This window comes from Amblyraja radiata, chromosome 28 (assembly GCF_010909765.2).
Source record: "Amblyraja radiata isolate CabotCenter1 chromosome 28, sAmbRad1.1.pri, whole genome shotgun sequence".
Lineage (NCBI taxonomy): Eukaryota > Metazoa > Chordata > Chondrichthyes > Rajiformes > Rajidae > Amblyraja > Amblyraja radiata.
In genome coordinates this window covers 13,931,605-13,954,490 of record NC_045983.1, presented here as the reverse complement: position 1 = coordinate 13,954,490, position 22,886 = coordinate 13,931,605, and the positions used below count along the sequence as shown (strand labels likewise).

Below are 22,886 nucleotides of genomic sequence, written 5' to 3'. Positions count from 1 at the left end.
AATTAGGGGTAACCTGATTTAAACATGCAAGATGTTTTCACTGCTGGTAGTCACAGACAAGAGGGTTTTGCCTGAGCCGACTACCTACTCCTATTCTGGGCTTACATCCATGCCCGTTTGTCCTTGGAGAGAGAGCACATGGTGTCCATGGGGGCTTTGGAAGCCTTCCGAGAACGGTTGGCTCCGTGGGGCTTCGTGTGCCCCCAGGATATGGCTGACATTGTTGTCATTTGAGGGCCATTGTTTGCAAACTGCACGGACAGCAGTTTCGATTAATGTAATACAATATTAATTGTGAATATGGAATTAAAATTCCTTGTTTTGGGTAAAATAGGAAATGGGAGCCGTGCATCTACGGATCAGCTCAGACGTACAGTCAGCACTGACATGGTGGGCCGAAGGACCTGGAACTGTTGTTGTACTCTGGAAACAAGGATCTGCAGATGCCGGTGTCAAGGGTACGGGACGAAGGAATCGTGGAATTCATTGTCACAGAAGGCTATAGAGGCTAAGATAATGGATATTTTTAAGGCAGAGATAGATATATTCTTGATTAGTACAGGTATCATTGGTTATGGGGAGAAGGCAGGAGAATTGAGTTAGGAGAGATAGATAGATCAGCCATAATTGAATGGTGGAGTAGACTCGATGGGCCGAATGGTCTAATTCTGCTCCTAGAACTTTATGCCGGTTATTACACAAAAGGAAACTGGAATAACTGCAGGTCAGACACCATCTCTGGAGAACATGGATAGGTGATGTTTCGGGTCTACACCCTAAATGTGACCATGTTCTCTGGAGATACTGCCTGACCTGCTGTGTTACTCCAGCACTGTGTGTCCTTTAGCTGCTGTTGTGTCCGGTGTTGGGACTTACTTCTTGCCTTCAACGTTTAAGAGGGAGCCCCAGCCGGGCACAAAGCCCGGCTCCCTGGTGAACCAGAGGGTTATCAGCAGGATGACAAGGCCGAGGACTAGCTTCTCAGCGAAGGACATGAGGCCCAGTTTGCGGTATTCCCCCTGGATAATGCCGTAGGCCGCCTGCTCTATCGGCGAGTTCTTCCTACGACAACTCCGCAACCTTCGAAAACTGCGGGTGAAACAAACAAAAAAACACTGAGAGGCTTTTACAGGCTCTGCTCCCCAGCATTCCCGGCAGGGACGAGGTGACCCTGAGAATAGTTTTGGTCTCCTGGGTCCTCGCTGGCTGGTTTAACCCACAGTGCAGGCTTCATCTACTGCTAGGCCCCTCATCCACCCCCGCAGGACAAGCTTCACCTGCTGCTAGGCCCCTGCTCTACACGCACAGCGAAGGCTTCACCTGCCACTAGGCCCCTGCTCCACACCCACCTCGTCGCACCTACCCACCCCGCCTGCTGAATGCTCGTATGGTTGCCAACTGTCCTGTATATTGGGTTAAATTGGTTTGTCCCATACGGGAAAACCCTTCTCCCGTATTTAACTGTTAGACTGTTCAGTCTGAAGAAGGGTTTCGGCCCGAAACGTTGCCTATTTCCTTCGCTCCATAAATGCTGCTGCACCCGCTGAGTTTCTCCAGCACTTTTGTCTACCTTTGACTGCTACTACTCGGGTTGAGGGCACTGTCGGGTCGGAATGCCGCGTCCAGCCGCGCCTCACCCGTCCAGACATAGTGCAGCCCATGGAGTGCAGCAGCAGCGCCTCGCCCTTGGTCCTAGCGGTCGGCAGCCCGGCCAGCTGTCCGACCTTTGTACCTTCGCATACCGCTGACACCACCGCCCCTCCTTCTCATGGCTGATCATCGGTTCATGATGGGATGCCGGACTTAGCACGCGACATCGCGCGAGGGCTAAAATTCCACAGCTGGCCCGCTGGCTGGGCTTTGTGTGCAGTCCAGCACCCAGGCCAACATTATTCACCCAGTCACGGCTGAGTCGGTCAACGAATTGATGTTGAGATTTGTACCCTTATTTTGCCTTTTTGTCCCTTATTTGGGAGTGATAAAGCTGGCAACCCTTAATGCTTGTCCACACTGAACCTGAACCAAAACCAATGGGCTGTAGCTTGGTGACAGACTAGCCAGGGTTCCCGCTCCGTGGTGTCACTCACTTCACTCCCAGGAACATCAGGTGCAGCCAGAGCCAGCAGCAGGTCAGCATGATCAGCATGTTCGGGAAGGAAAAGCCAAACCAGGAGGCAAAGTTGATCACATCTCCATTGTCGGGGAAGATCCTTCAAAACCACAAGCATCCAGTCAGGAGGGAATCATCGAGTTCCATCACCCCCTCTGAGAGAACATGGGGGCTGACAGAGAAAGGGGGGGAGGAAGGGGAGGGAAAGAGGGTGGGGGGAGAGAGGGGGGGAGGGAAAGAAAGGGGGGAGGGAGAGAGGGGAAGGAAGAGAGAGGGGGGAGAGGGAGGGGGAGGGAGACAGGGAGCAGGAGGGAGAGATGGGGAGGGAGAGAGGGGAGGGGAGGAAGAGAGGAAAGGGAGAGTGGAGAGGGAGGGAGGGAAATAGAGGGGAGGGAGAGAGCAGAGGGAGTGAGTGAGAGGGCTGGAGAAGGGTGGAGAGTGGGGGGTGGAGTGAGGGGGGTGGAGTGAGGGAGTGGAGAAAGGGGGTGGAGAGAGGGGAGGAAGAGAGAAAGAGGGAGGGAGAGAGAGAAGAGATAGAGGAGAGGGAGTGAGAGAGAGAAGAGATAGAGAGGGAGCGAGAGAGAGGGGAGGGAGTGAGCGAGGGGAGCAAGAGATGGGAGGGGGAGAGAGAGTGGAGGTAGAGAAACTGCAACCTGGGCCTGAGATTGGATTGGCCGCTACCAATTAGATAAGATAATTGTTGGAGGGGGACTGTGAGCATGAGAATGGACTGGAGGCAGGTGGGTTTGAGATATGACCGAGGCAACCCTTTTGGGCACCATATCCGAGGAAGGATGTGCTGGCTTTGGCGAGGGGCCAGAGGAGGCACAGGAATGAGTGGGTTAACCTATGATGTGAGTTTGTCAGCACTGGGCTTTTACACGCTGGAGTTTGGAAGGATGAGGGGGTCCCTCATTGAAACGTACAGAATAGTGAAGGCCTGGATAGAGTGGATGTGGAGGGGATGTTTCCACTATTCGGAGAGTCTGGGATTAGAGGTCAGCCTCAGAATTAAACAACGTTCTTTTAGGAAGGAGGTGAGGTGACATTTCTTAAGTCAGAGGGTGGTGAATCTGTGGAATTCTTTGCCACTGAAAGCTGTGGAGGCCAAGTCAGTGGATATTTTTAAGGCAGAGATCAATAGTTTCTTGATTAGTATGTGTGTCAGAAATGGGCAGAAAGCAGGAGAATGATGTTTTGATGGAGAGATAGATCAGCCATGACGGGGATAGACTTGATGGGGAAAAATGGCCTAATTCTACTCCTATTCCGTACGACCTTATGACCCTATGAACCTGAAAATGGTGCCACTGGTAAGAAGGATGGTGAGGGAGGTCTTTAGCACGCTGGCCTTCTTCAGTCAGGGCATTGAGTGAAGGAGTTGTGACGTTACGTTACAGCTGTACAAGATATTGGTGAGTCCGCACATGGAGAATTGCGTTCTGTTTTGGCCACCCTGTTGTAGGAAAAATGTCATTAAACTGGAAAAAGTGCAGAGAAGATTCACAAGGATGCGACAAGGAAGAGTTATAGGGGGAGGTTGGGCAGGCTAGGACTTAATTCCTTAGAACGCAGGAGGCTGAGGGGTGAATGTATAGATGTGTATGTTAATAGATAGGGTGAATACACAGTCTTTAATCCAGCATAGGGGAATTAAAAAACAGAGGACACAGGTTTATGGTGAAGGGGGAAAGATTAAATAGGAACCTGAGGGCAGTTTGGGGTGACTGGGGGGAGGGGGGGGGGGGAGAGGGGGGTGGAAACACTCACTGACTGAACAGCCCCTTCAGCACCTGGCTGGGGCCGGTGAGAGTGGCCGTGCCCCCAATACTGGCGGAGTAGCAGACACACAGGGAGAGCATCTTCCGTACCCGCGACTGCTCACTCTGGTCATCGCTGTGCGGGACCGCGGACACCCTCATCTCCACGTCAGCATCCTGAGTCTGCACCACCGGAGAGATCTGAGCTACAGCAAGGAGGTACACGACATCCAATCAGGCAGCAACACACAACACAGAATAGGAACAGGCCCTTCAGCCCACAGTATCCATGCTAAGCATGATGTCACGTTAGAGTAATCTCCTCGGCCTGCACATCATTTGTGTCCCTGCATTGTATCTGCCTCCAACATCACCTCCAGCAGCAGATTCCAGGCACCCACAACTCTTCGTGTAAAAGACATCTAGTCTGAAGAAGGGTCTTGACCCGAAACATCACCCATTCCTTTTCTCCAGAGATGCTGCCTATCCCGCTGAGTTACTCCAGCTTTTTGTGTCTATCTTCGGTTTAAACCAACACCTGCAGTTCCTTCTTACACAGCTCATAACCCACCCGCAGCTGAGGAGGGGATGGGCGGAGGTCCAGGCATGGTGGGACAGGGGAGCCCAGCATCTGACGAGACCCCGACCAATCATGTGTTCAGAAGATCCAGGATCATCTGCTCCGGGCAGCTCACTGGGGAGGTCTAAAGCCTCTGAACCGAGAGTGTGTGGCGGTGTCTGGCAGGACAACCTTTGGTCCGCATACCCCACAGGGAGTTCCTCACTCCTCACAAACCCCACAGGGATGTTCCTATTCCCCAAATACCCCATCGGGAGGTTGGCTTGTTCCCTACATATCCCATCGGAGGTCCTCCACCACAAATAACCACCGGGAGGTCCTCATTCCCCACACATCACTCGCAGAGGTCCCCTTGTGGACCACATACCCAAGTGTAGGTCTTTGTTCCCTACATACCCCATTGAGTTGTCCCCTTAGTTTCACATATCCACTTGGGGGACCACTTTCCCCATATACCCCACAAGGAGGTTCCCCTTGTTCCCCACATAGCCACAGCAAGGTTCTCACTTCCCACATATCCCACACGGAGGTTCTCATTCCCTACATATCCCACAGGTCCTCGTCCTCGCATACCCCACAGGGAGGTGATTGTTCCCCACAAACCACAGCAGGAGGTCCTCATTCCTCACAGAGAGGTGCCACCCACCTGGTTGATTCTCTTCATCTGTGGCATCCTTCTCCTCCAGTTCCTGCTCTCTGGCGGTCTGTCCGTATCCCTGCTCTGGATCTCCCGGCTGTGTGGCGGTGGTGCTGAGCTGGTCCAGCACGGCCTGGGCGATGGGCGCCATCATGGAGGTGGTGGCCGTGTCACTGATCCACATGGAGAGGAACGCCGTGACGCCCATGAAGCCCATCATCAACCTGGGCAGGACACAGATGACAAGGCGGGTTCATGAAGGCAACCTTCCCGCTGACACGTTCACCCCTTCTCACTACATCAATCCACCCTTCCGGGAATCAACGCAGGAGATTGCTGGAAACACTCAGCGGGTCAGACAGCATCTGTGGAGAGAGACACGTTTAATGTTTCAGCTTCAAGAACCTGCATCAGAACAGGCAAGGAAAGGGGTTGGTTCAGAGAGCGACAGCATGGAAATATGCCCTTTGGCCCACTGAGTCCATGCCAACCATCGATGTGTAGGATAGCGTTGGTGTGTGGGGATTGCTGGTCGGTGTGAACACAGTGGGCCAATTTCCTCGCTGTATCTCTAAACTAAACAATAGACAATAGGTGCAGGAGTAGGCCATTCGGTCCTTCGAGACAGCACCGCCATTAAATATGATCATGCACAATCAGTACCACGTTCCTGCCTTCTCCCCTATCCCGACTCAGCTATCTTTAAGACCCCTATCTAGCTCTCTCTTGAACGTATCCAGAGAATCGCCTCCACCGCCTTCTAAGGTAGAGAATTCAACAGGCTCACAACTCTCTGTGTGAAAAAGTGTTTCCTCATCTCCGTTCCAAATTGCCTACCCCTTATTCTTAACCAGCCCCTGGTTCTGGACTCCCCCAACATCGGGAACATGTGTCCTGCCTCGAGCGTGTCCAAACCGTTAATCTATATTACTAAAAGTCTCATCTTGACCACTTCCTGTTGTTCTGTATATTGATTTTAGAAAAAACACTGCCACTTACGGCTGTGATTTTTGGCTATCTTACTCAGAGTCCCCCTCCGCTGCGCAGGACAAGAGGATTTTTCCCATCGATGAAAAATAAGTTATTAGTGTTTAAAAAATGTTAGATTCTCTATCTTGAAGGCCACGCCCCTTCCGGAGGGATTATAAAACCTGGAAGTGTGGAGGTGCCTCAGTTCTCTGCAAGATGGGGGAGCGAGTGGTCGCTATTCTCAGTCTGAGCTGTGAATAACACTGAACACATGTAAACTAAACTGAGTGGTTTTACTGACCTGTCAGTGCCCTTAATGTATTTTGAAAATGTAGTTTGAAAGTGCTAAAGCTGTGTTGCCTTTGGTTTGAAAGTGCTAAAGCTGTGTTGCCTTTGGTAAAGCTGTGTTGCCTTTGGTTTGAAAGTGCTAAAGCTGTGTTGCCTTTGGTTTGAAAGTGCTAAAGCTGTGTTGCCTTTGGTTTGAAAATGCTAAAGCTGTGTTGCCTTTGGTTTGAAAGTGCTAAAGCTGTGTTGCCTTTGGTAAAGCTGTGTTGCCTTTGTTTTTCTCATCTCGGTCCTAAAGGATTTCCCCTTTATCCTTAAGCTGTGACCCCTTGTCCTGGACTTCCCCTACATCGGGAACAATCTTCCTGCATCTAGCCTGTCCAACCCCTTAAGAAGTTTGTAAGTTTCTATAAGATCCCCCTTCAACCTTCTAAATTCTAGCGAGTACAAGTCGAGTCTATCCAGTCTTTCTTCATATGAAAGTCCTGACATCCCAGGAATCAGTCTGGTGAACCTTATCTGTACTCCCTCTATGGCAAGAATGTCTTTCCTCAGATTTGGAGACCAAAACTGTACACAATACTCCAGGTGTGGTCTCACCAATACCCTGTACAACTGCAGTAGAACCTCCCTGCTCCTGCATTGAAAGTGATAAAACTGTGCAGCCTTTGGTTTGAAAGTGCTAAAGCTGTGTTGCCTTTGGTTTGAAAGTGCTAAAGCTGCCTTGCCTAATTAAAGCTGCCTTGCCTAATCAAAGCTACCTTGCCTAATTAAATTTGCTTTGCCTTCTATCTATCTATCTATCTATCTATCTATCTATCTATCTATCTATCTATCTATCTATCTATCTATCTATCTATCTTACTAAAAGTCTCGTCTTGATCACTTCGTGTTGTTCTGTGTATTGATTTTAGAAACAACGCTGCCACTTATGGCTGTGATTTTTGGCCATCTTACTCAGAGTCCCCCTCTGCTGCACAGGACAAGAGGATTCTTCCCATCGATGAAAAATTAAAGAGTTATTAGTGTTTAAAAAATGTTGAGATTCTCTCTCCTGAAGGCCACGCCCCTTCTGGAGGGACTATAAAACCCAGAAGTGTGGAGGTGCCTCAGTTCTCTGCAAGATGGGGGAGAAAGAGGTCACAATTCTCAGTTTGAGCTGTGAATAACACTGAACACATGTCTACTAAAACTGTGAGTGGTTTTACTGACCTGTCAGTGCCCTTAATGTGGTATGAAAATGTAGTTTGAAAGTGCTAAAGCCATGTTGCCTTTGGTTTGAAAGTGCTAAAGCTGTGTTGTCTTTGGTTTGAAAGTGCTAAAGCTGTGTAATCTAATTAAAGCTGCCTTGCCGAATTAAAGCTGCCTTACCTAATTAAAACTGCCTTGGCCAATTAAAACTGCCTTGGCCAATTAAAACTGCCTTGCCTAATTAAAACTGCCTTGCCTTTATATTGATTTTAGAAAAAATGCTACAACGCATGGCTGTGATTTTTGACCATCTTACTCAGAGTCCCCCTCCGCTCATCAGGTGCCGAGGATTTTTCCCATCGATTAAAAATAAAAGAATTATTAGTGTTTTAAAAATGTTGCGATTCTCTCTCCTGTTAATCATGCCATGAGGGCCACGCCCCTTCTAGTGGGAGGGACAATAAAACCCGGAAGTGTGGGCATGGCTCAGTCTCTGCAGGATGGGGGAGGGAGAGGTCACGACTCGCTGTCTTTAGTGGCCTTGCACCCTGCTTGAAATGGTATGAAACTGCACTTGAATTTGGCGGCCTTGCACCCTGCTTGAAGTGGTATGAAACTGCACTTGAATTTGGTCGCCTTGCACCATGCTTGAAATGGAATATCAAGGAATAGCCGTGAGTCAACTGCCAGCCCACCAGCCGTGAGTAAGTGAGCTGCTAGCACAACAGGCTTGAGTGACTGAGCCGCCAGCCCAAGAATTCATTCGGCCAACAGTCCATACTAGCCCTCTGGAAACCAGTCCCTTCAGCGCACAACACCCATACTAGCGCTCCAGAAAGCCCCCACCCCACTGGCCACCAATATTGGAATTGGTGGAGAGGTGGAATATTGCGTTGGCGTACCATCCCTCCCGTGTGATGCTGGGACCCAACGGGTCCCACTTAGTCTAGTAATCGTATATGTTTCAATAAGTTTCCTCTCATCCTTCTAAATTCCAGAGTATGAAAGCCCAGCCACTGCATTCTCTCAGCATATTACAATCCTGCCATTAACCCCGTGAACCTACGGTGCACTCCCTCAATAGCAAGAATGTCCTTCCTCAAATTTGGAAACAAAAACTGCACACAAAGGTGTGGTCTCACTAGGGCCCTGTACAACTGCAGAAGGACCTTTTTGCTCCTATACTCAACTCCTCTCGTTATGAAGGCCAACATGCCATTCACTTTCTTCACTGCCTGCTGTACCTGCATGCTTACTTTCATTGACTGATGAACGATACCCAGATCCCGTTGTACTTCCTTCTCCCAACTTGACATTTTGAAAATCATCTTTCTTCCACATTAAACTGCATCTGCCATGCATCTGCCCACTCACCCAACCTGTCTCAATCACCCTGCATTCTCATAGCATCCTCCTCACAGTACACACTGCCACACAGTTTTGTGTCATCTGCAATCTGCTAATGTTACCTGTAATCCCTTCATTTAAATCATTAATATATATTGCAGATAGCTGCGGTCCCAGCACCGAGCCTTGCGGTACCCCACTAGTCACTGCCTGCCATTCTGAAAGGGACCCGTTAATCCCTACTCTTTGTTTCCTGTCTGCCAACCAATTCCCTAACCATGTCAGCACTCTACCCCCAATACCATGTGCCCTAATTTTGCCCACTAATCTCCTATGTGGGACCTTATCAAATGCTTTCTGAAAGTCCAGGTGCACTACATCCACTGGCTCTTCCTTGTCCATTTTCCTAGTTACATCCTCAAAAAATTCCAGAAGATTAGTCAAGCATGATTTCCCCTTTGTAAATCCATGCTGACTTGGACTGATCCTGTTACTGCTATCCAAATGTGCCGTTATTTCATCATTTAATCTTTCAGACTCCAGCATCTTCCCCACCACCGATGTCAGACTAACTGGCCTATAATTCCCTGTTTTCTCTCACCCACCTTTCTAAAAAGTGGGATAACATTAGCTCCCCTCCAATCCACAGGAACTGATCCTGAATCTATAAAACATTGGAAAATGATCACCAATGTATCCACGATTTCTCGAGCCACTTCCTTAAGTACCCTGGGATGTAGACTATCAGGCCCTGGGGATTTATCAGCCTTCAGTCCCATCAGTCTACCAACACCATTTCCTGCCTAATGTGGATTCCTTCAGTTCCTCCGTCACCCTAGATCCTCTGGCCACTAGTACATCTGGAAGATTGTTTGTGTCCTCCTTAGTGAAGACTAAAGTACCTGTTCAACTCATCCCCCATTTCCTCGTTTCCCACAATAAATTTCCCCTTTTCAGTCTTCAAGGGTCCAACTTTGGTCTTAACTAATTTCGCTTCGCTTACCTAAAGAAGGTTTTATTATCCTCCTTTATATTCTTGGCTAGATTACCTTCGTACCTCATCTTTTCCCCCCGTATTGCCTTTTTAGTTATCTTTTGTTGCTCTTTAAACGTTACCCAATCCTCTGGCTTCCTGCTCATCTTTGCTATGTTGTACTTCTTCTCTTTTATTTTTATACTGTCCCTGACTTCCCTTGTCATCCACGGTCGCCCCTTACCCACCAGCTCCACAGCGGTAACCATGAAGCCGGCACCATGGAGAAGCGGGTAATCACGGGCCCCGCTGTGGGCTCCAGATCAACAGCTGCATCCAACAGGATCACCCAGGAAATCAGCCAACACTGTTTCACCGACCCTTCCACTCTACAGCTCAGCCCACTCAGTCCCATTCATGAAGACTCCCGCTCACAGAAACCCCCCACCCCATAAACAGAACAGTCTACATCCAGGGGGGGTGACCTTGCGTCTTCATTGACGGACAGCGGTGAAGAGAGGTGACCCTTGTGTGTGGAGGAACGTTCACGGGTGTACACATCTCTGAAGATGTGTGCTGGATCCAGGCATGTCAATGCAATCACAACGTAAGCCCTACTTCCTTGGAAGATTGTGGAGATTCTGACCGCCGTCCAAATGACGACGGTGACGCGAGACCTGCGCAGGACTCTGCCGGGACACAGTCTAAATGGCTGCAGCCATTTTACAAAAGTTTGGGTGATATATCATGTTCAAAGTTAGTTAGTAAATTACTATTAAATTACTTACTCCGCTTCTGTCATAGTTCCGGGCAATATACAACAGATTCAGTATGTCGGTCAATGATTCTATAGGTGCTTGGTCGAGAGTACATTGACTGGCTGTGTCACGGTCTGGTTCGGCAACTCAAACAAGAACAAAGGAGATCACAGCGAGTGGTGGACATTTCCTGGCCTATTACAGGTACTGACTTCCCCACCATCGAATATAGGAGGCAATGCCTCAAAAAGGCAGCCAATATCATCAGATTCAGATTCAGATTCAACTTTAATTGTCATTGTCCGTGTACAGTACAGAGACAACGAAATGCATTTAGCATCTCCCTGGAAGAGCGACATAGCATATGATTTGAATAAATATTTACATTAGCATATATACAGACAGTGTTTTTCCTGTGGGAGGAGTGTCCGGGGGGGGGGGGGGGGGGGGGGGGGGTGATTGGCAGTCACCGAGGTACGTTGTTGAGTAGAGTGACAGCCGCCGGGAAGAAGCTGTTCCTGTACCTGCTGGTCCGGCAACGGAGAGACCTGTAGCGCCTCCCGGATGGTAGGAGGGTAAACAGTCCATGGTTGGGGTGAGAGCAGTCCTTGGCGATGCTGAGCGCCCTCCGCAGACAACGCTTGCTTTGGACAGACTCAATGGAGGGGAGCGAGGAGCCGGTGATGTGTTGGGCAATTTTCACCACCCTCTGCAATGCCTTCCGGTCGGAGACAGAGCAGTTGCCATACCATACTGTGATACAGTTGGTAAGGATGCTCTCGATGGTGCAGCGGTAGAAGTTCACCAGGATCTGAGGAGACAGATGGACCTTCTTCAGTCTCCTCAGGAAAAAGAGACGCTGGTGAGCCTTCTTGATCAGAGTTGAGGTATTGTGGGTCCAAGAGAGGTCATCGGAGATGTTAACACCCAGGAACCTGAAGCTAGAAACACGTTCCACCTCCGTCCCGTTAATGTGGATGGGGGTGTGCGTGCCGCCCCTGGTCTTCCTGAAGTCTACAATGAGCTCCTTGGTCTTCTTGGAGTTAAGGGCCAGGTTGTTGTCAGTGCACCATGCTGCTAAGTGCTGGACCTCCTCCCTGTAGGCCGACTCATCGTTGTTGCTGATGAGGCCAATCACCGTTGTATCATCTGCATACTTGATGATGGTGTTAGTACCATGTACAGGTGTGCAGTCATAGGTGAAGAGGGAGTAGAGGAGGGGGCTCAGCACACAGCCCTGTGGAATGCCGGTGTTCAGGGTGAGGGTTGAAGAGGTGTGCTTGTCTAACCTAACAGACTGTCCAGTATCCAGTTGCAGAGGGAGGGATCGATGCCCAGGTTACTGAGTTTGGTGATCAGTTTAGATGGTATAATGGTGTTGAATGCTGAGCTGTAATCGATGAACAGCATTCTTACGTAAGTGTCTGTTGTCGAGGTGGGAGAGGGCGGAGTGAAGTGCCGTTGAGATGGCATCCTCCGTACTCCTGTTCTTGCGGTAGGCAAACTGATAGGGATCCAGTGTGGGGGGTAGGCAGCTTTTGAGGTGTGCCAGGACCAGCCTCTCGAAGCACTTGGTGATGATGGGGGTAAGTGCAACTGGGCGGAAGTCGTTGAGGCTTGCCGCAGTGGAGTGTTTTGGCACTGGCACGATGGAGGTGGTTTTAGGGCACGTGGGGAGAACTGCTTGGGCAAGTGACAGGTTGAAGATGTCAGTCCAGACGTCTGTCAGCTGCGCAGCACAGGCCCTGAGCACGCGCCCGGGGATGCCGTCAGGGCCAGCAGCCTTACGTGCATTAGTCCTACTCAGTGCCACGTATACGTCGTAGGGGGTGAGTGTGAGGGGTTGGTGATCGGCAGGGAGCACAGCCTTGATGGCTGTCTCTAGATTGTCCCTGTCGAAGCGGCCATATAAGTGATTAAGCCCCTCAAGGAAGGAGGCGTCGCTGGATGTGGGCGTGGTGTTGGAGGGTCTATAGTCCGTGATGGCCTGGATGCCTTGCCACATGCGTCGGGGGTCGGAGTTGTTGTTGAAGTGCTCCTCAATCCTGAGCTTATGGCAGTGCTTGGCCTTCTTGATGCCCTTCTTCAGGTTAGCCCTGGATGAGCTGTAGGCTCGAGCATCGCCTGACCTGAAAGCGGTGTCCCGTGCTTTCAGCAGTAGCCTGACCTCGCTGTTCATCCATGGCTTCTGATTCGGGAATATGGTCACCTGTTTGAGGGAGGTGACACTAACCACCCTGGCCATGCTCTCATATCGCTGCTACCATTGGGATGAAGGTACAGGAGTCTGAGAACCATGACCACCAGGTTCAAGAGCAGCTTCTTCTCAGCAAATATTAGGTTCTTGTCCAACAGTGATCACAACCTACCTCAGCACCGAACTACCGTGGACTTTATTTTAGTTGCATTATATACTTTTACTATTATGGTCTGATTTCCTTGTATAACTGATCATTTATTGTGTTGTTGTTTATTGTATGCTAGACTAAGTGGGACGCATTGGGTCCCAGTCACGTGGGAGGCCTGGTCCCCCAACGAAACCCGTTTCCGCAACGCAATATTCCAACACTCACCCATAGTCCCTAACTGCACAAGCGTGGCCCATTTCCCCTCATCCCACAGCACTCCCTCTCCCTCCTCTTCATGTGTGTGAGGGGAGGGAAGTGGGGTGTGTAGTGTCGGGTGTGTAGAGTGGGGCGTGGGAGGGGGGTGTGTGTGGGCGGGTTGTGGGGGGAGGAGGGTGTTGTGGGTGAGGAAGTGTGGGCAGGGGGGGGGTTGTGGGGGAGGGGGGGTGTGGGGGAGGGGAATGTGTGGGCAGGGGGTTGTGGGGGCAGGGGATGTGTGGATGGGAGAAGTTGTGGGGAGAGAGCTTGGAGAAAAGACAGGGAAGAGCCATGGGGGAGAGGGGGGTATCATGGAGGAGGGGGGCAGGAGCCAGCGAGGGGGATCTGAGGGGAGGAGGCTGGAGCTGGTCTTGCGATGGGGACTCACAGTGGGCACTGGTCGTTCTCCTCCACCAGGATCAAGGTCTCCATTTGGCGACATCAGCGTTAAGATCAGAGTTTTAGTTATGTATAGATAACTATATAGATATATAGATAGAAGATAGATAGATAGAAGATTTACTTATGTTATTATCCGAAAGAGGCCCTAAAGCTGCAGCAGGTGAGACCGGATGTAGACTGTTCTAAACTTTTGTAGTTTAGTTCCTGGTGAATATGACAATTAAAATTAAATTCTCTTGAGCATTGTATGTGCTGGGACATTTACTACACGTGCAATGCTGGGAACACTGACGCCCCCTTAAAACCAAGCGGTCAGAGTCTTACAGAGCGGGCTGGACGCCAATCAAGATGAGGGCTCGCAGTGCGATGCGCTTGTGGAGGTTGCAGGTCTCCACGGCCACTGCCACCATTAATCCGCCGAGGAAGAGCATGGTGGTGTCTTTCATGTACTGCTTGCACACCTGTAACGAGAGACACAGGCGGAATGAGCTTGGTTCTACGCCCTCCCAAGGACAGGACAGCTCTGCACTGCAACGGTGGCTCTGTGGGCAGAGGTTCCATTGACATTGAGAGTGATGTGTGCAGAGTTACCTGTCTCACAGACAGCAGTGAGTTTGGGCAAAGTTGCCTGTTGCACAGACATTGGTGGTCTGTGGGCAGAGTTACCTGTATACAGACATTGGTGGGGTGGTCTGTGGACAGGGCCGTCCGTTGAACAGACAATGCTGCCTGTCACGGACTCGCCAGCTGCCTGACACTTCAGAAGAGTACCATGTTTACACAGAGTGTGCAAGGTTGCATCCCCTGTTTGTATCTAGAGGGGCTGCCCCTCAGGGTTTGGCTGCACTTTAGCACCATGCTCCTGATCTTTGGTCATCCAGTACAGATGGAGGTCGTGGGAGGGAGTCAAGGCAGCGGGCAGTCGAGGGTTCTGCCCGATCCGACTGCTTGTCCCTATTCCAGGCCTACGTCCATGTCCGCGTGTCCCTGGAGAGGGAAAATGCGAGAACCCTGGAGTGCTTCCTTGAACATTGGTCATCGTGTGGGGATTGCTCTCTTTAATTTGTATCTTCTTCCAAAACGCTTGGCCACAGCCTTCCCATTTTCATACATGCTACTCACATTTTTTCCGCGGATGGAGTATCTTCCCGTCGCATTTCAACCTATATTTCTGAATTTTCTAACCTTTTAAAAACAGCTACAAAATATTAAAGTTTTCAAAGTTCTAATTTCGAGGAAAATAAATCCGACTGACGTCACAATTCACTCGCAAGGCAGGACGAGATACTCCGCGCGGGAAGGGCACTCAAGTTCTCCAACGACATTTTCAAGCTCGGGGCTTGGGATGGGGCTGTGACCGGCGCCGAAAAAGAAGCCGCCAGTGGAACCAAGGATGAGGGTTGTCGACGTCCGCCCGTTGCCTGGTGGGAAGGCTGGGCCTGTGCTGGAGCAGAGCCTGGAGTGAGGGTCGAACCCGGGGCTTGAGATGGGGCTGTGACCGGCGCCGAAAAAGAAGACGCCAGCCCAGAAATGAAGTCGGGGCTGGACTGGAGTTCATGCAGCGGTTGAGCTCTCTGCCCCCCTCCCTCTCTACCCTCTTCTTCTCTATCCCCTTCCCCTCCCTCTCTACCCCCCTCACCTCCCTCTCTCTCGAACCCCTCCCTCTCTACCCTCTCCTTCTCTACCACCTCCCCTTCCCTCTCTAGCCCCTCCCCCTCCATCTCCACCCCCCTCCCCCTCTAGCCGCGCAGTTTGGAGCTATGCATGAGTGGATAGGCCGGGGGATGAGGAAAAGGAGCGAATGAATAATATTAATATAATATCAGGGGAGGTTAGTGTTTGTGTGTAGGGGTTGGTTAGTGTGTGTGTGTGACGCCGCAGGCTGCCCTCTCCCCCCCGCAACCGTGCCTTGAGGGGATGGGACCCAACGGGTCCCACTTGGCCCGTAATCTAATAACAGCTCATTGTTACGGAAAAGTACTGTCTGTTATTTAGTCATGTGGGTGGTCTGTGGGTGTTGCTGCCTGTTGTACAATCAGCCGGGGAATATTAGTGCTGAGAGCAGGCATTCCCACTGTTGCTGGTGATCTCCACACACACAGTGGTAGACTGATGTTGGTCACCATGTCAGGAAGACTCCTCTGCTGGGTTGTGAACCAGTAATCACAGTTTGAACAGGTTGGGCCTGGCTCCAATCACGAAAGCCCAGCTCACCTTCTCCCTGACCTGGTTCAGACAAGGTCCACCCCAGCGCTCTACTGGACGGTAGTGACGTGGTACAGCGACACATCGGTAGAGTTGCTGCCTCACAGGGCCAGAGACCTGGATTTGAACCTGACTATGGATGATGTATTTATGGAGTTTGTATGTTCTCCACGTGACCACGTGGGTTTTCTCCGGGTGCTCCGGTTTCCTTCCACATTCCAAAGATGTATAGGTTTGTAGGTTCAATGGCTTCCGTAAATTGTCCTTTGTGTATAGGATACAACTAATTTACAGGGCATCGCTGGTCGGAATGGACTCGGTGGGCTGAAGGGGCTGCTTCCACGCTGTATCTCTAAACCAAACTAAACTAAAACACTCTAAGATGAGGAAATGTACTGATCACATGACAGTTCTATTTGTGGGTTCTGGTCGAGTGAGATGAGAAACAACCTTACTTCCTTGGACGTCATGATTCCGAACATTGGGAAGAGGACAACGGGAAAGATGGCAATGACAGGCGGAGGGATGACCTCGGTGCTCCAGTACACGGCCATCAGCATCACGATGAATGCAAAGTAGGCTTCCTGTAGGAAAGGAGAGGAAGGCAGTGGGAAAAACACAGCCAAGATGGGAATTCCTGCCCTCATCTCCCCTTTTCCCACGTCTTCTCCGATGGGAGAAGGAAACAGAAGTCTCATCCTTGCAGGGAAGTGTTGATAAGGTAAATTATATTAATTTACTTGAGTAAGGTAAATGACTAAAGGTTCGACTTGTCAACGGAAACTAAGCAAGTTCTCATGAAAGGCGGTGGGCGGGTATGGAGTTTGGGCTTGTTCGATGTGTCATTTCCCATAATGAAACGCCTGGATAGAGTGAATGTGGAGAGGAGATTCTAGGATCAGAGGCCATAACCTCCAAATTAAAGGTGTTACCTTTAGAAAGAGATGAGAAGAGATTCTTTAGAGGGTGGTGATTCTGTGGAATTCATTGCCAGAGACGGCTGTGGAGGCCAAGCCAATGGATATTTTTAAGGTGGAGATCTGGTAGGTTCTTGATTAGTACAGGTGTCAGGGATTATGGTGAGGAGGCAGGAGAATAGGGTTGAGAGGGAATGATAGATCAGCCATGAATGAATGGCGGAATAGATTGGACCGATTGGCCTAATTCCACTCCTAGTACATGTGAACATGATCACCAGGCTGGACTGACAATGTAATTACCCGATCGAGCCCCTGATATCTTGGAGCAGCAACATCCCTCAGGTCAATCCCTCCTGCCCTCTCCATCTCCTGGACACTTGCCGAGCGGGAATACAAACGGGAGACAACCAGCCGGGGACTGTGAAGAAGAGGGCAGGTGAGTGGGTTAAATATTATTTATGAGATCCCAATGTTGCCGGTAAGGCCAGCGTTTATTGCACATCCCTAGTTATCCCCTTGAGGAGATGCTGGAGAGCTGCCATCTTGAATCGCTGGAGTCCTTCCAGTGAAGGGGTGCTCGTCTGCTGTTGGGGAGGATACTCTAGGATTTAGACCCAATGATGATGAACGAACGGTGATGGTGAACTAGTGGGAATGGTGGGGAACCTGGAAATGGTGAGTTAATTTGAGTTGGGTTTAGTGAGTTGAGGTTAGTGTCACATGTACCAAGGTACAGTGAAAAGCTTTTGTTGCATGCTAACCTGTCAGTGAAAAGGCAGTACATGATTACAATCAAGCCATCCACAGTGTCGAGACACATGATAAAGGGAAGAGGGTGAATAACGTTCAGTGCAAGATAAAGCCAGTAAAGTCATAGTGATAGTGTAGAAACTGGCCCTTTGGGCCAACTTGCCCACACCAGCCAACATGTCCCAGCTACACTAGTAGCACCTGCATATTGGTGAATCTTCCTCCAAACCTGTCCTATCCATGTACATGTCTGTTTCTTAAAAGTTGGAATAGTCCCTGCCTCAACTACCTCCTCTGGCAGTCTGAAGAAGGGTTTCGGCCAGAAACGTCGCCTATTTCCTTCGCTCCATAGATGCTGCTGCACCCGCTGAGTTTCTCCAGCAATTTTGTGTACCTTCCTCTGGCAGCTTGTTCCTTTGGGTGAAGTCCGATCAGAGATGGTCCGAGGGTCTCCAATGAGATAGGTAGTAGCTCTGGACTGCTCTCTAGTTGTTGTAGGATGGTTCAGTTGCATGAGAACAGCTGGGAAGAAACTGTCCTTGATCTGAAGGTGTGTGCTTTCACACTTCTATACCTTTCGCTCGATGGGAGAGGGGTGCTCTAAAAGATGGTACCTGATGTCCCAGTGCTGCTCAGAGGCAGGAACGTGGGTTCGGGGAAGCTGGATTTATCTGGATTTTCAGAAGACCTTTGATAAAGTGCTGCACATGAGGCTGCTAAAGAAGATGAGAGCCCATGATATCAGAGGTAAGATACTAGCATGGATAGCAGGTTGGCTGTATGGCAGAAAGCAAAGAGTGGAAATAAAGCAGGCTTTTTCTGGGTGGCTGCCAGTGCATAGCGGTGTTCCATAGGGGTCGGTACTGGGGCCCCTATTCTTCACATTATATAAAGTATCTATGATTTGGATGAGGGAATTAATGACTTTATGGCCAAGTTTGCAGATGATATGAAGATAAGTGGAGGGGCAGGTAGCGTAGAGAAAGCAGGCACTCTGCAGAAGGACTTGGACAGGTTGGGAGAGTGGGCAAAGAAGTGGCAAATGGAATAGAGCATAGCAAAGTGTGGAGTCATACATTTTGGTAGTAGGAATAAAGGCGTAGACTATTTTTAAATGGGGAAAGGGACGTCGGAGTGCTGGTACAAGATTCCCCCAAAAATTAATTTGTAATTCAAATTGTAAGGAAGGCAAATGCAATGCCAGCATTTAATTTGAAAGGCCAAGAATATAAAAACAGGGGTGTAATGCTGAGGCTTTATAAGGCACTGGTAAGGCCGCCTTTGGAATATTATGAGAACTTTTGGGTATCATAATTGAGGAAGGATGTGCTGGAGTTGGAGAGGGTCCAGAGGAGGTTTACGACAATGATCCCATGAATGAGTGCGTTAACATATGATGAACGCAGGGCCTGTAGTCGCTGTAGTTTAGAAGGTTGAAACTTACCGAATGGTGAAGGGCCTGGATAGAGTGGATATGGAGAGGATGTTTCCACTAATGATAGATTCTAGGACCAGAAGTCATAGCCTCAGAATAAAAGGACATACCTTTCGAAAAGAGATGAATAGGAATTTCTTTAGTCAGAGGGTGGTGAACCTGTGGAATTCATTGTCACAGACGGCTGTGGAGACCAAGCCAATTGATATATTTAAGGTGGAGATGATAGATTCTTGATAAGTAAGGGTGTCTGGGTTATGAGAAGGCAGGAGAATGGGGTTGAAAGGGAAAGGTAGGTCAGCCATGATTGAATGGTGGAAAGATAGGTCAGCCATGATTGAATTCTGCTCCTATGACATATGAACTTATGAGCAGACAGAGTATCTGGGGCAACTAAATGCAATGTTGTTTTTTCCATCAGGCAACTGGAGAATGTTCTATCAACCCCCTGACTTGTGCCTTTAGTTGAAGACACATGAATGCAGATGCTGGAATCTTCAGCCAAGTACACGGTGCTGGTGGAGCTCAGTGGGTCAGGCAGCATCTAGGGACGGAAATGGATAGATGTTTCAGATCAGAACCCGTCATCAGACTGAAGAAAGGTCCCGACCCGAAAGATAACCTGTCCTTACCCTCCACAGGTGTTTCCTGACCTGCTGAGTACTTCCAGCACTTTGTGTTTTATGGTACAACAGGGGGGAAGGATTTAAATCAAGCCAAAGCCTATTTTACTGAGATTCAGAAAAAGTTGTGGGATAATTTGCCAGGCCAGGTGAAATATGTCCCAGATTGTTGGATATAGTGAGGCAGGGAGTTTCAAAGCCTACGCCCAACATTCAAATTCCGAGTAGTCAATATCTCCAGGACCACCAAGAAAGCACACCCACGTCTCTACTTCCTTAAAGGCATAGGAAGTTCGGCATGCCCCCAATAACTCTCACCAACTTCTACAGATGTTCCATAGAAAGCATTTTATCGGGATGCATCACAGCTTGGTTCAGGAACAGCTTCATCCAAGACCGCAAGAAATTACAGTGAATTGTGGACACAGTACAACCATCACAGAAAATAACCTCCCTTCCATTGGCTCAATTTAAAACTCACGCTGCCTCGGCATGGCCAGCAGCATAATTAAGGATGAGTCGCACCCTGGCCACTCCCTCTTCTCCCCTCTCCCATTGGGCAAAAGCTATAAAAGTGTGAAAATGCACACCTCCAGATTCAGGGACAGTTACTTCTCAGCTGATATCATCCTACCACAACTGGAGAACAGTCCTGATCTACTATCTACCTCATTGGTGACCATCGGACTATCTTTGATCGGACTTGACTGGCTTTACCTTGCACTAAACATTATTCCCTTATCATGTGTAACTTATCATACTGTAATTGGCTCGATTGTAATCATGTATTGTCTTTCCGTTGACTGGTTAGCATGCAACAAAGGTTTTTCACTGTGCACGTGAACACTGCACACATGACAATAAACTAAATTAATTTCCCTGACTACAGACCAAATGAAGGAGGATTGGAAGATGCTAATGTGGTGGTAAAGGGTCCTTCTTCAGACTGAACGTGGTAGGGTGGGAGAAAGATGGAAAAGAGAGGCGTGACAAAGCCTGGCAAGTGATAGGTGGGCTCAAAAAGCTGGAGTAACTCAGCGGGTCAGGCAGAAAAGGAATAGGTGACGTTTCGTGTCGAGACGCTTCTTCAGATTGCCAGTCTGAAGAATGGTCTTGACCTGGAATGTCACCTATTCCCTTTTTCTCGAGATGGAGGGGGGATAAGCCGTTGATGAAGGGGGTGAGCCATTGGTGGGGAGGGGAGTGAGGGGGGGAGAGGGGATGAGCCGTAGGTGGAGGGGGAGTCTTGGTGGGGTGGAGGGGGAGTGAGCCGTTGGTGGGGGAGTGTCTTTGGTTTAAACCAGCATCTGCAGTTCTTTCCGACACAAGTGATAGGTTGATACAGGGTGAGAAAGATTTGATTTGCAGATGAGTGGAGTAATCAGTGATTCCCAACCTGGGGCCATATGGCAAATTTCAGGGGGGCCACAGAAAAATGTTGGGATTTAGGGGGCCACAGGTTCAATGAAAGGGGCCACAGAGCTACCACCCTGTTGCCTCCTAAATTTCAGTTCTAATAAATTTAAATCTATGTAGTTGAAATATTTTTGATGTTTGTGGAATAGAATAAAAGAGAATATATGTGCAATTAATAGACACTGATATTTTTTATGGAAGGTATTATAATATTGAAGTATTTTTTTCCGCTAATAATGTCAGGGAGGGGCACAGAAAAATTAAAAGATCCCAAGGGGGCCATGAGCTAAAAAAGGTTGGGAACCACTGGAGTAAATGACAAAGGCTAGACGTGCAAATGAGACAAAATGGTGTCAGATAAGGAGAGAGGAGGGAAATGTAAAACCGGAGGGAGAGATAGAGGTGAAAGAAGATGTGGAACGAGCTGCCAGAGGAGGTAGTTGAAGCAGAAACGATAGCAATATTTAAGAGACACTTGGGCAGTTGCATGGATAGGAAATGTTTATAGAGGGATATGGGCCAAACTAGGGCAGTGTTGATGGGGTGTCCTTGTTGGCATGGACAAATTGAGCTAAATCATCCTTTCCATCGCCTGCCCCTGGCCCTAGACAGCGAGGAGGGGGTGACACACTGGAACTCCTCCAGCTGTGCGCCCAGGGGCAACATCTGCATCACTCGGTGCCCTTCACTCGTCGAGTGACCCCCCCTCCCCGCAAATGAGAGAAAAGTTTTGGTAAAGCTTTGCAAACCTACTCGCGCCGAACCTGGGAGTGAGCCACGGGAGGGGGGGTCAGGGGAGGGGTCACTGGTGTCGGATGCTTACCTTGCTCCTCATGACGAGGGGCAGTGGCAGCAAGACGAGGACCGGTAGAGTGAGAGTGAACGGCTGGCGGAGCGCCCTCAGGCACGACTGCATCTCCCCACAACTGGTCAGTCCCGGCTAACCCCCTCCTCTCCCCCAGCTAGGCCCGGCTCACCACATCGACTCAGCCCCTCTCCCCCGTGAACAGCCTCTTACTCCCTCCACCCTCCCCCCTCCCCCCACCAACGGCCCCTCCCCCCACCAACAGCTCACTCCCCTCCCCCCACCAACGGCTCCCCCGTTTAACTTGGTATCATGTTTGGTGCAGACATGGTGAGTCAAAGAGTCTGTTCCTGTTCTAGGTTCTGGTGATCATCATCCAAACACTTCTTACACTGTCAGTGATTGCTTCCCCAGTCTCTCTAGCAGTGTGTGTTCCTGGTACTCACCATTCTCTGGATGAAGACATTCCCACTCAGTTACCCCCTTAATCTCCTCTCCTCTCCCCCCCCCCCCCCCCCCCCCCTTATCTGAAGCCCATGTCCTCTGGTTTGTCTACATCTTTTATGGGGAAAAGCCTCCTACGTTACAATGTTACAAAATTTTGAGATTTTAAAAATCAAGTCTGTAATTTATCCCATCAGATAAAGCATAAAAAGAAGTTTAATTTGACACCTAATTCACTTTCATATCTCAAGTATTTAAAATGTTATGGCCATTTTCATACTCGGAAATGAGCATCTTGTTCCCTATTGATTTTCTATGGACATAACAAAAAAGCTGTGATCGTGAACAGTCAAAAGCCCATAACTTTCTTAAAAATTAGAGAACTGAATGAAATTTTCAGTTATCATAGATTGAAGCATTCTGAAACAAATATAAAATAATCTTACTTGGATGACCTGAAATTAAAGCATATAATTAGTTAGTTACCTAATTGTAGCTAATTTCAGACTTCAATTACTAGATCTAAACATCTATCCATTTCTTAATAAATGATTAACATTTTTAAATAGCCTAAATGTCCAAATAATATTCACAAATAATTCACAATAAAACATGATTTTAAAATCTCATTTACATTAATTTATAGACCAAATGGAAGGAATTTAGTGTTCAA

General features: G+C 49.2%; 1 protein-coding gene across 1 annotated transcript in view; it reads right to left on the bottom strand.

Moving 5' to 3' along the window:
* LOC116989146 (solute carrier family 13 member 5-like) overlaps positions 1 to 21,899 on the bottom strand; it is a 30,888-nt gene extending 8,989 nt beyond the window's left edge. Inside the window, exons 1-7 of the mRNA XM_033046373.1 lie at positions 21,788 to 21,899; positions 16,276 to 16,404; positions 13,940 to 14,076; positions 5,097 to 5,311; positions 3,881 to 4,076; positions 2,088 to 2,210; positions 877 to 1,089 (exon numbers count right to left, since the gene is read on the bottom strand). Of these exons, the coding sequence (XP_032902264.1) occupies positions 877 to 1,089; positions 2,088 to 2,210; positions 3,881 to 4,076; positions 5,097 to 5,311; positions 13,940 to 14,076; positions 16,276 to 16,404; positions 21,788 to 21,880 (1,106 nt within the window). The 5' untranslated portion in view covers positions 21,881 to 21,899. The remainder of the gene's footprint in view (positions 1 to 876; positions 1,090 to 2,087; positions 2,211 to 3,880; positions 4,077 to 5,096; positions 5,312 to 13,939; positions 14,077 to 16,275; positions 16,405 to 21,787) is intronic.
* Positions 21,900 to 22,886: the final 987 nt, after the last annotated feature.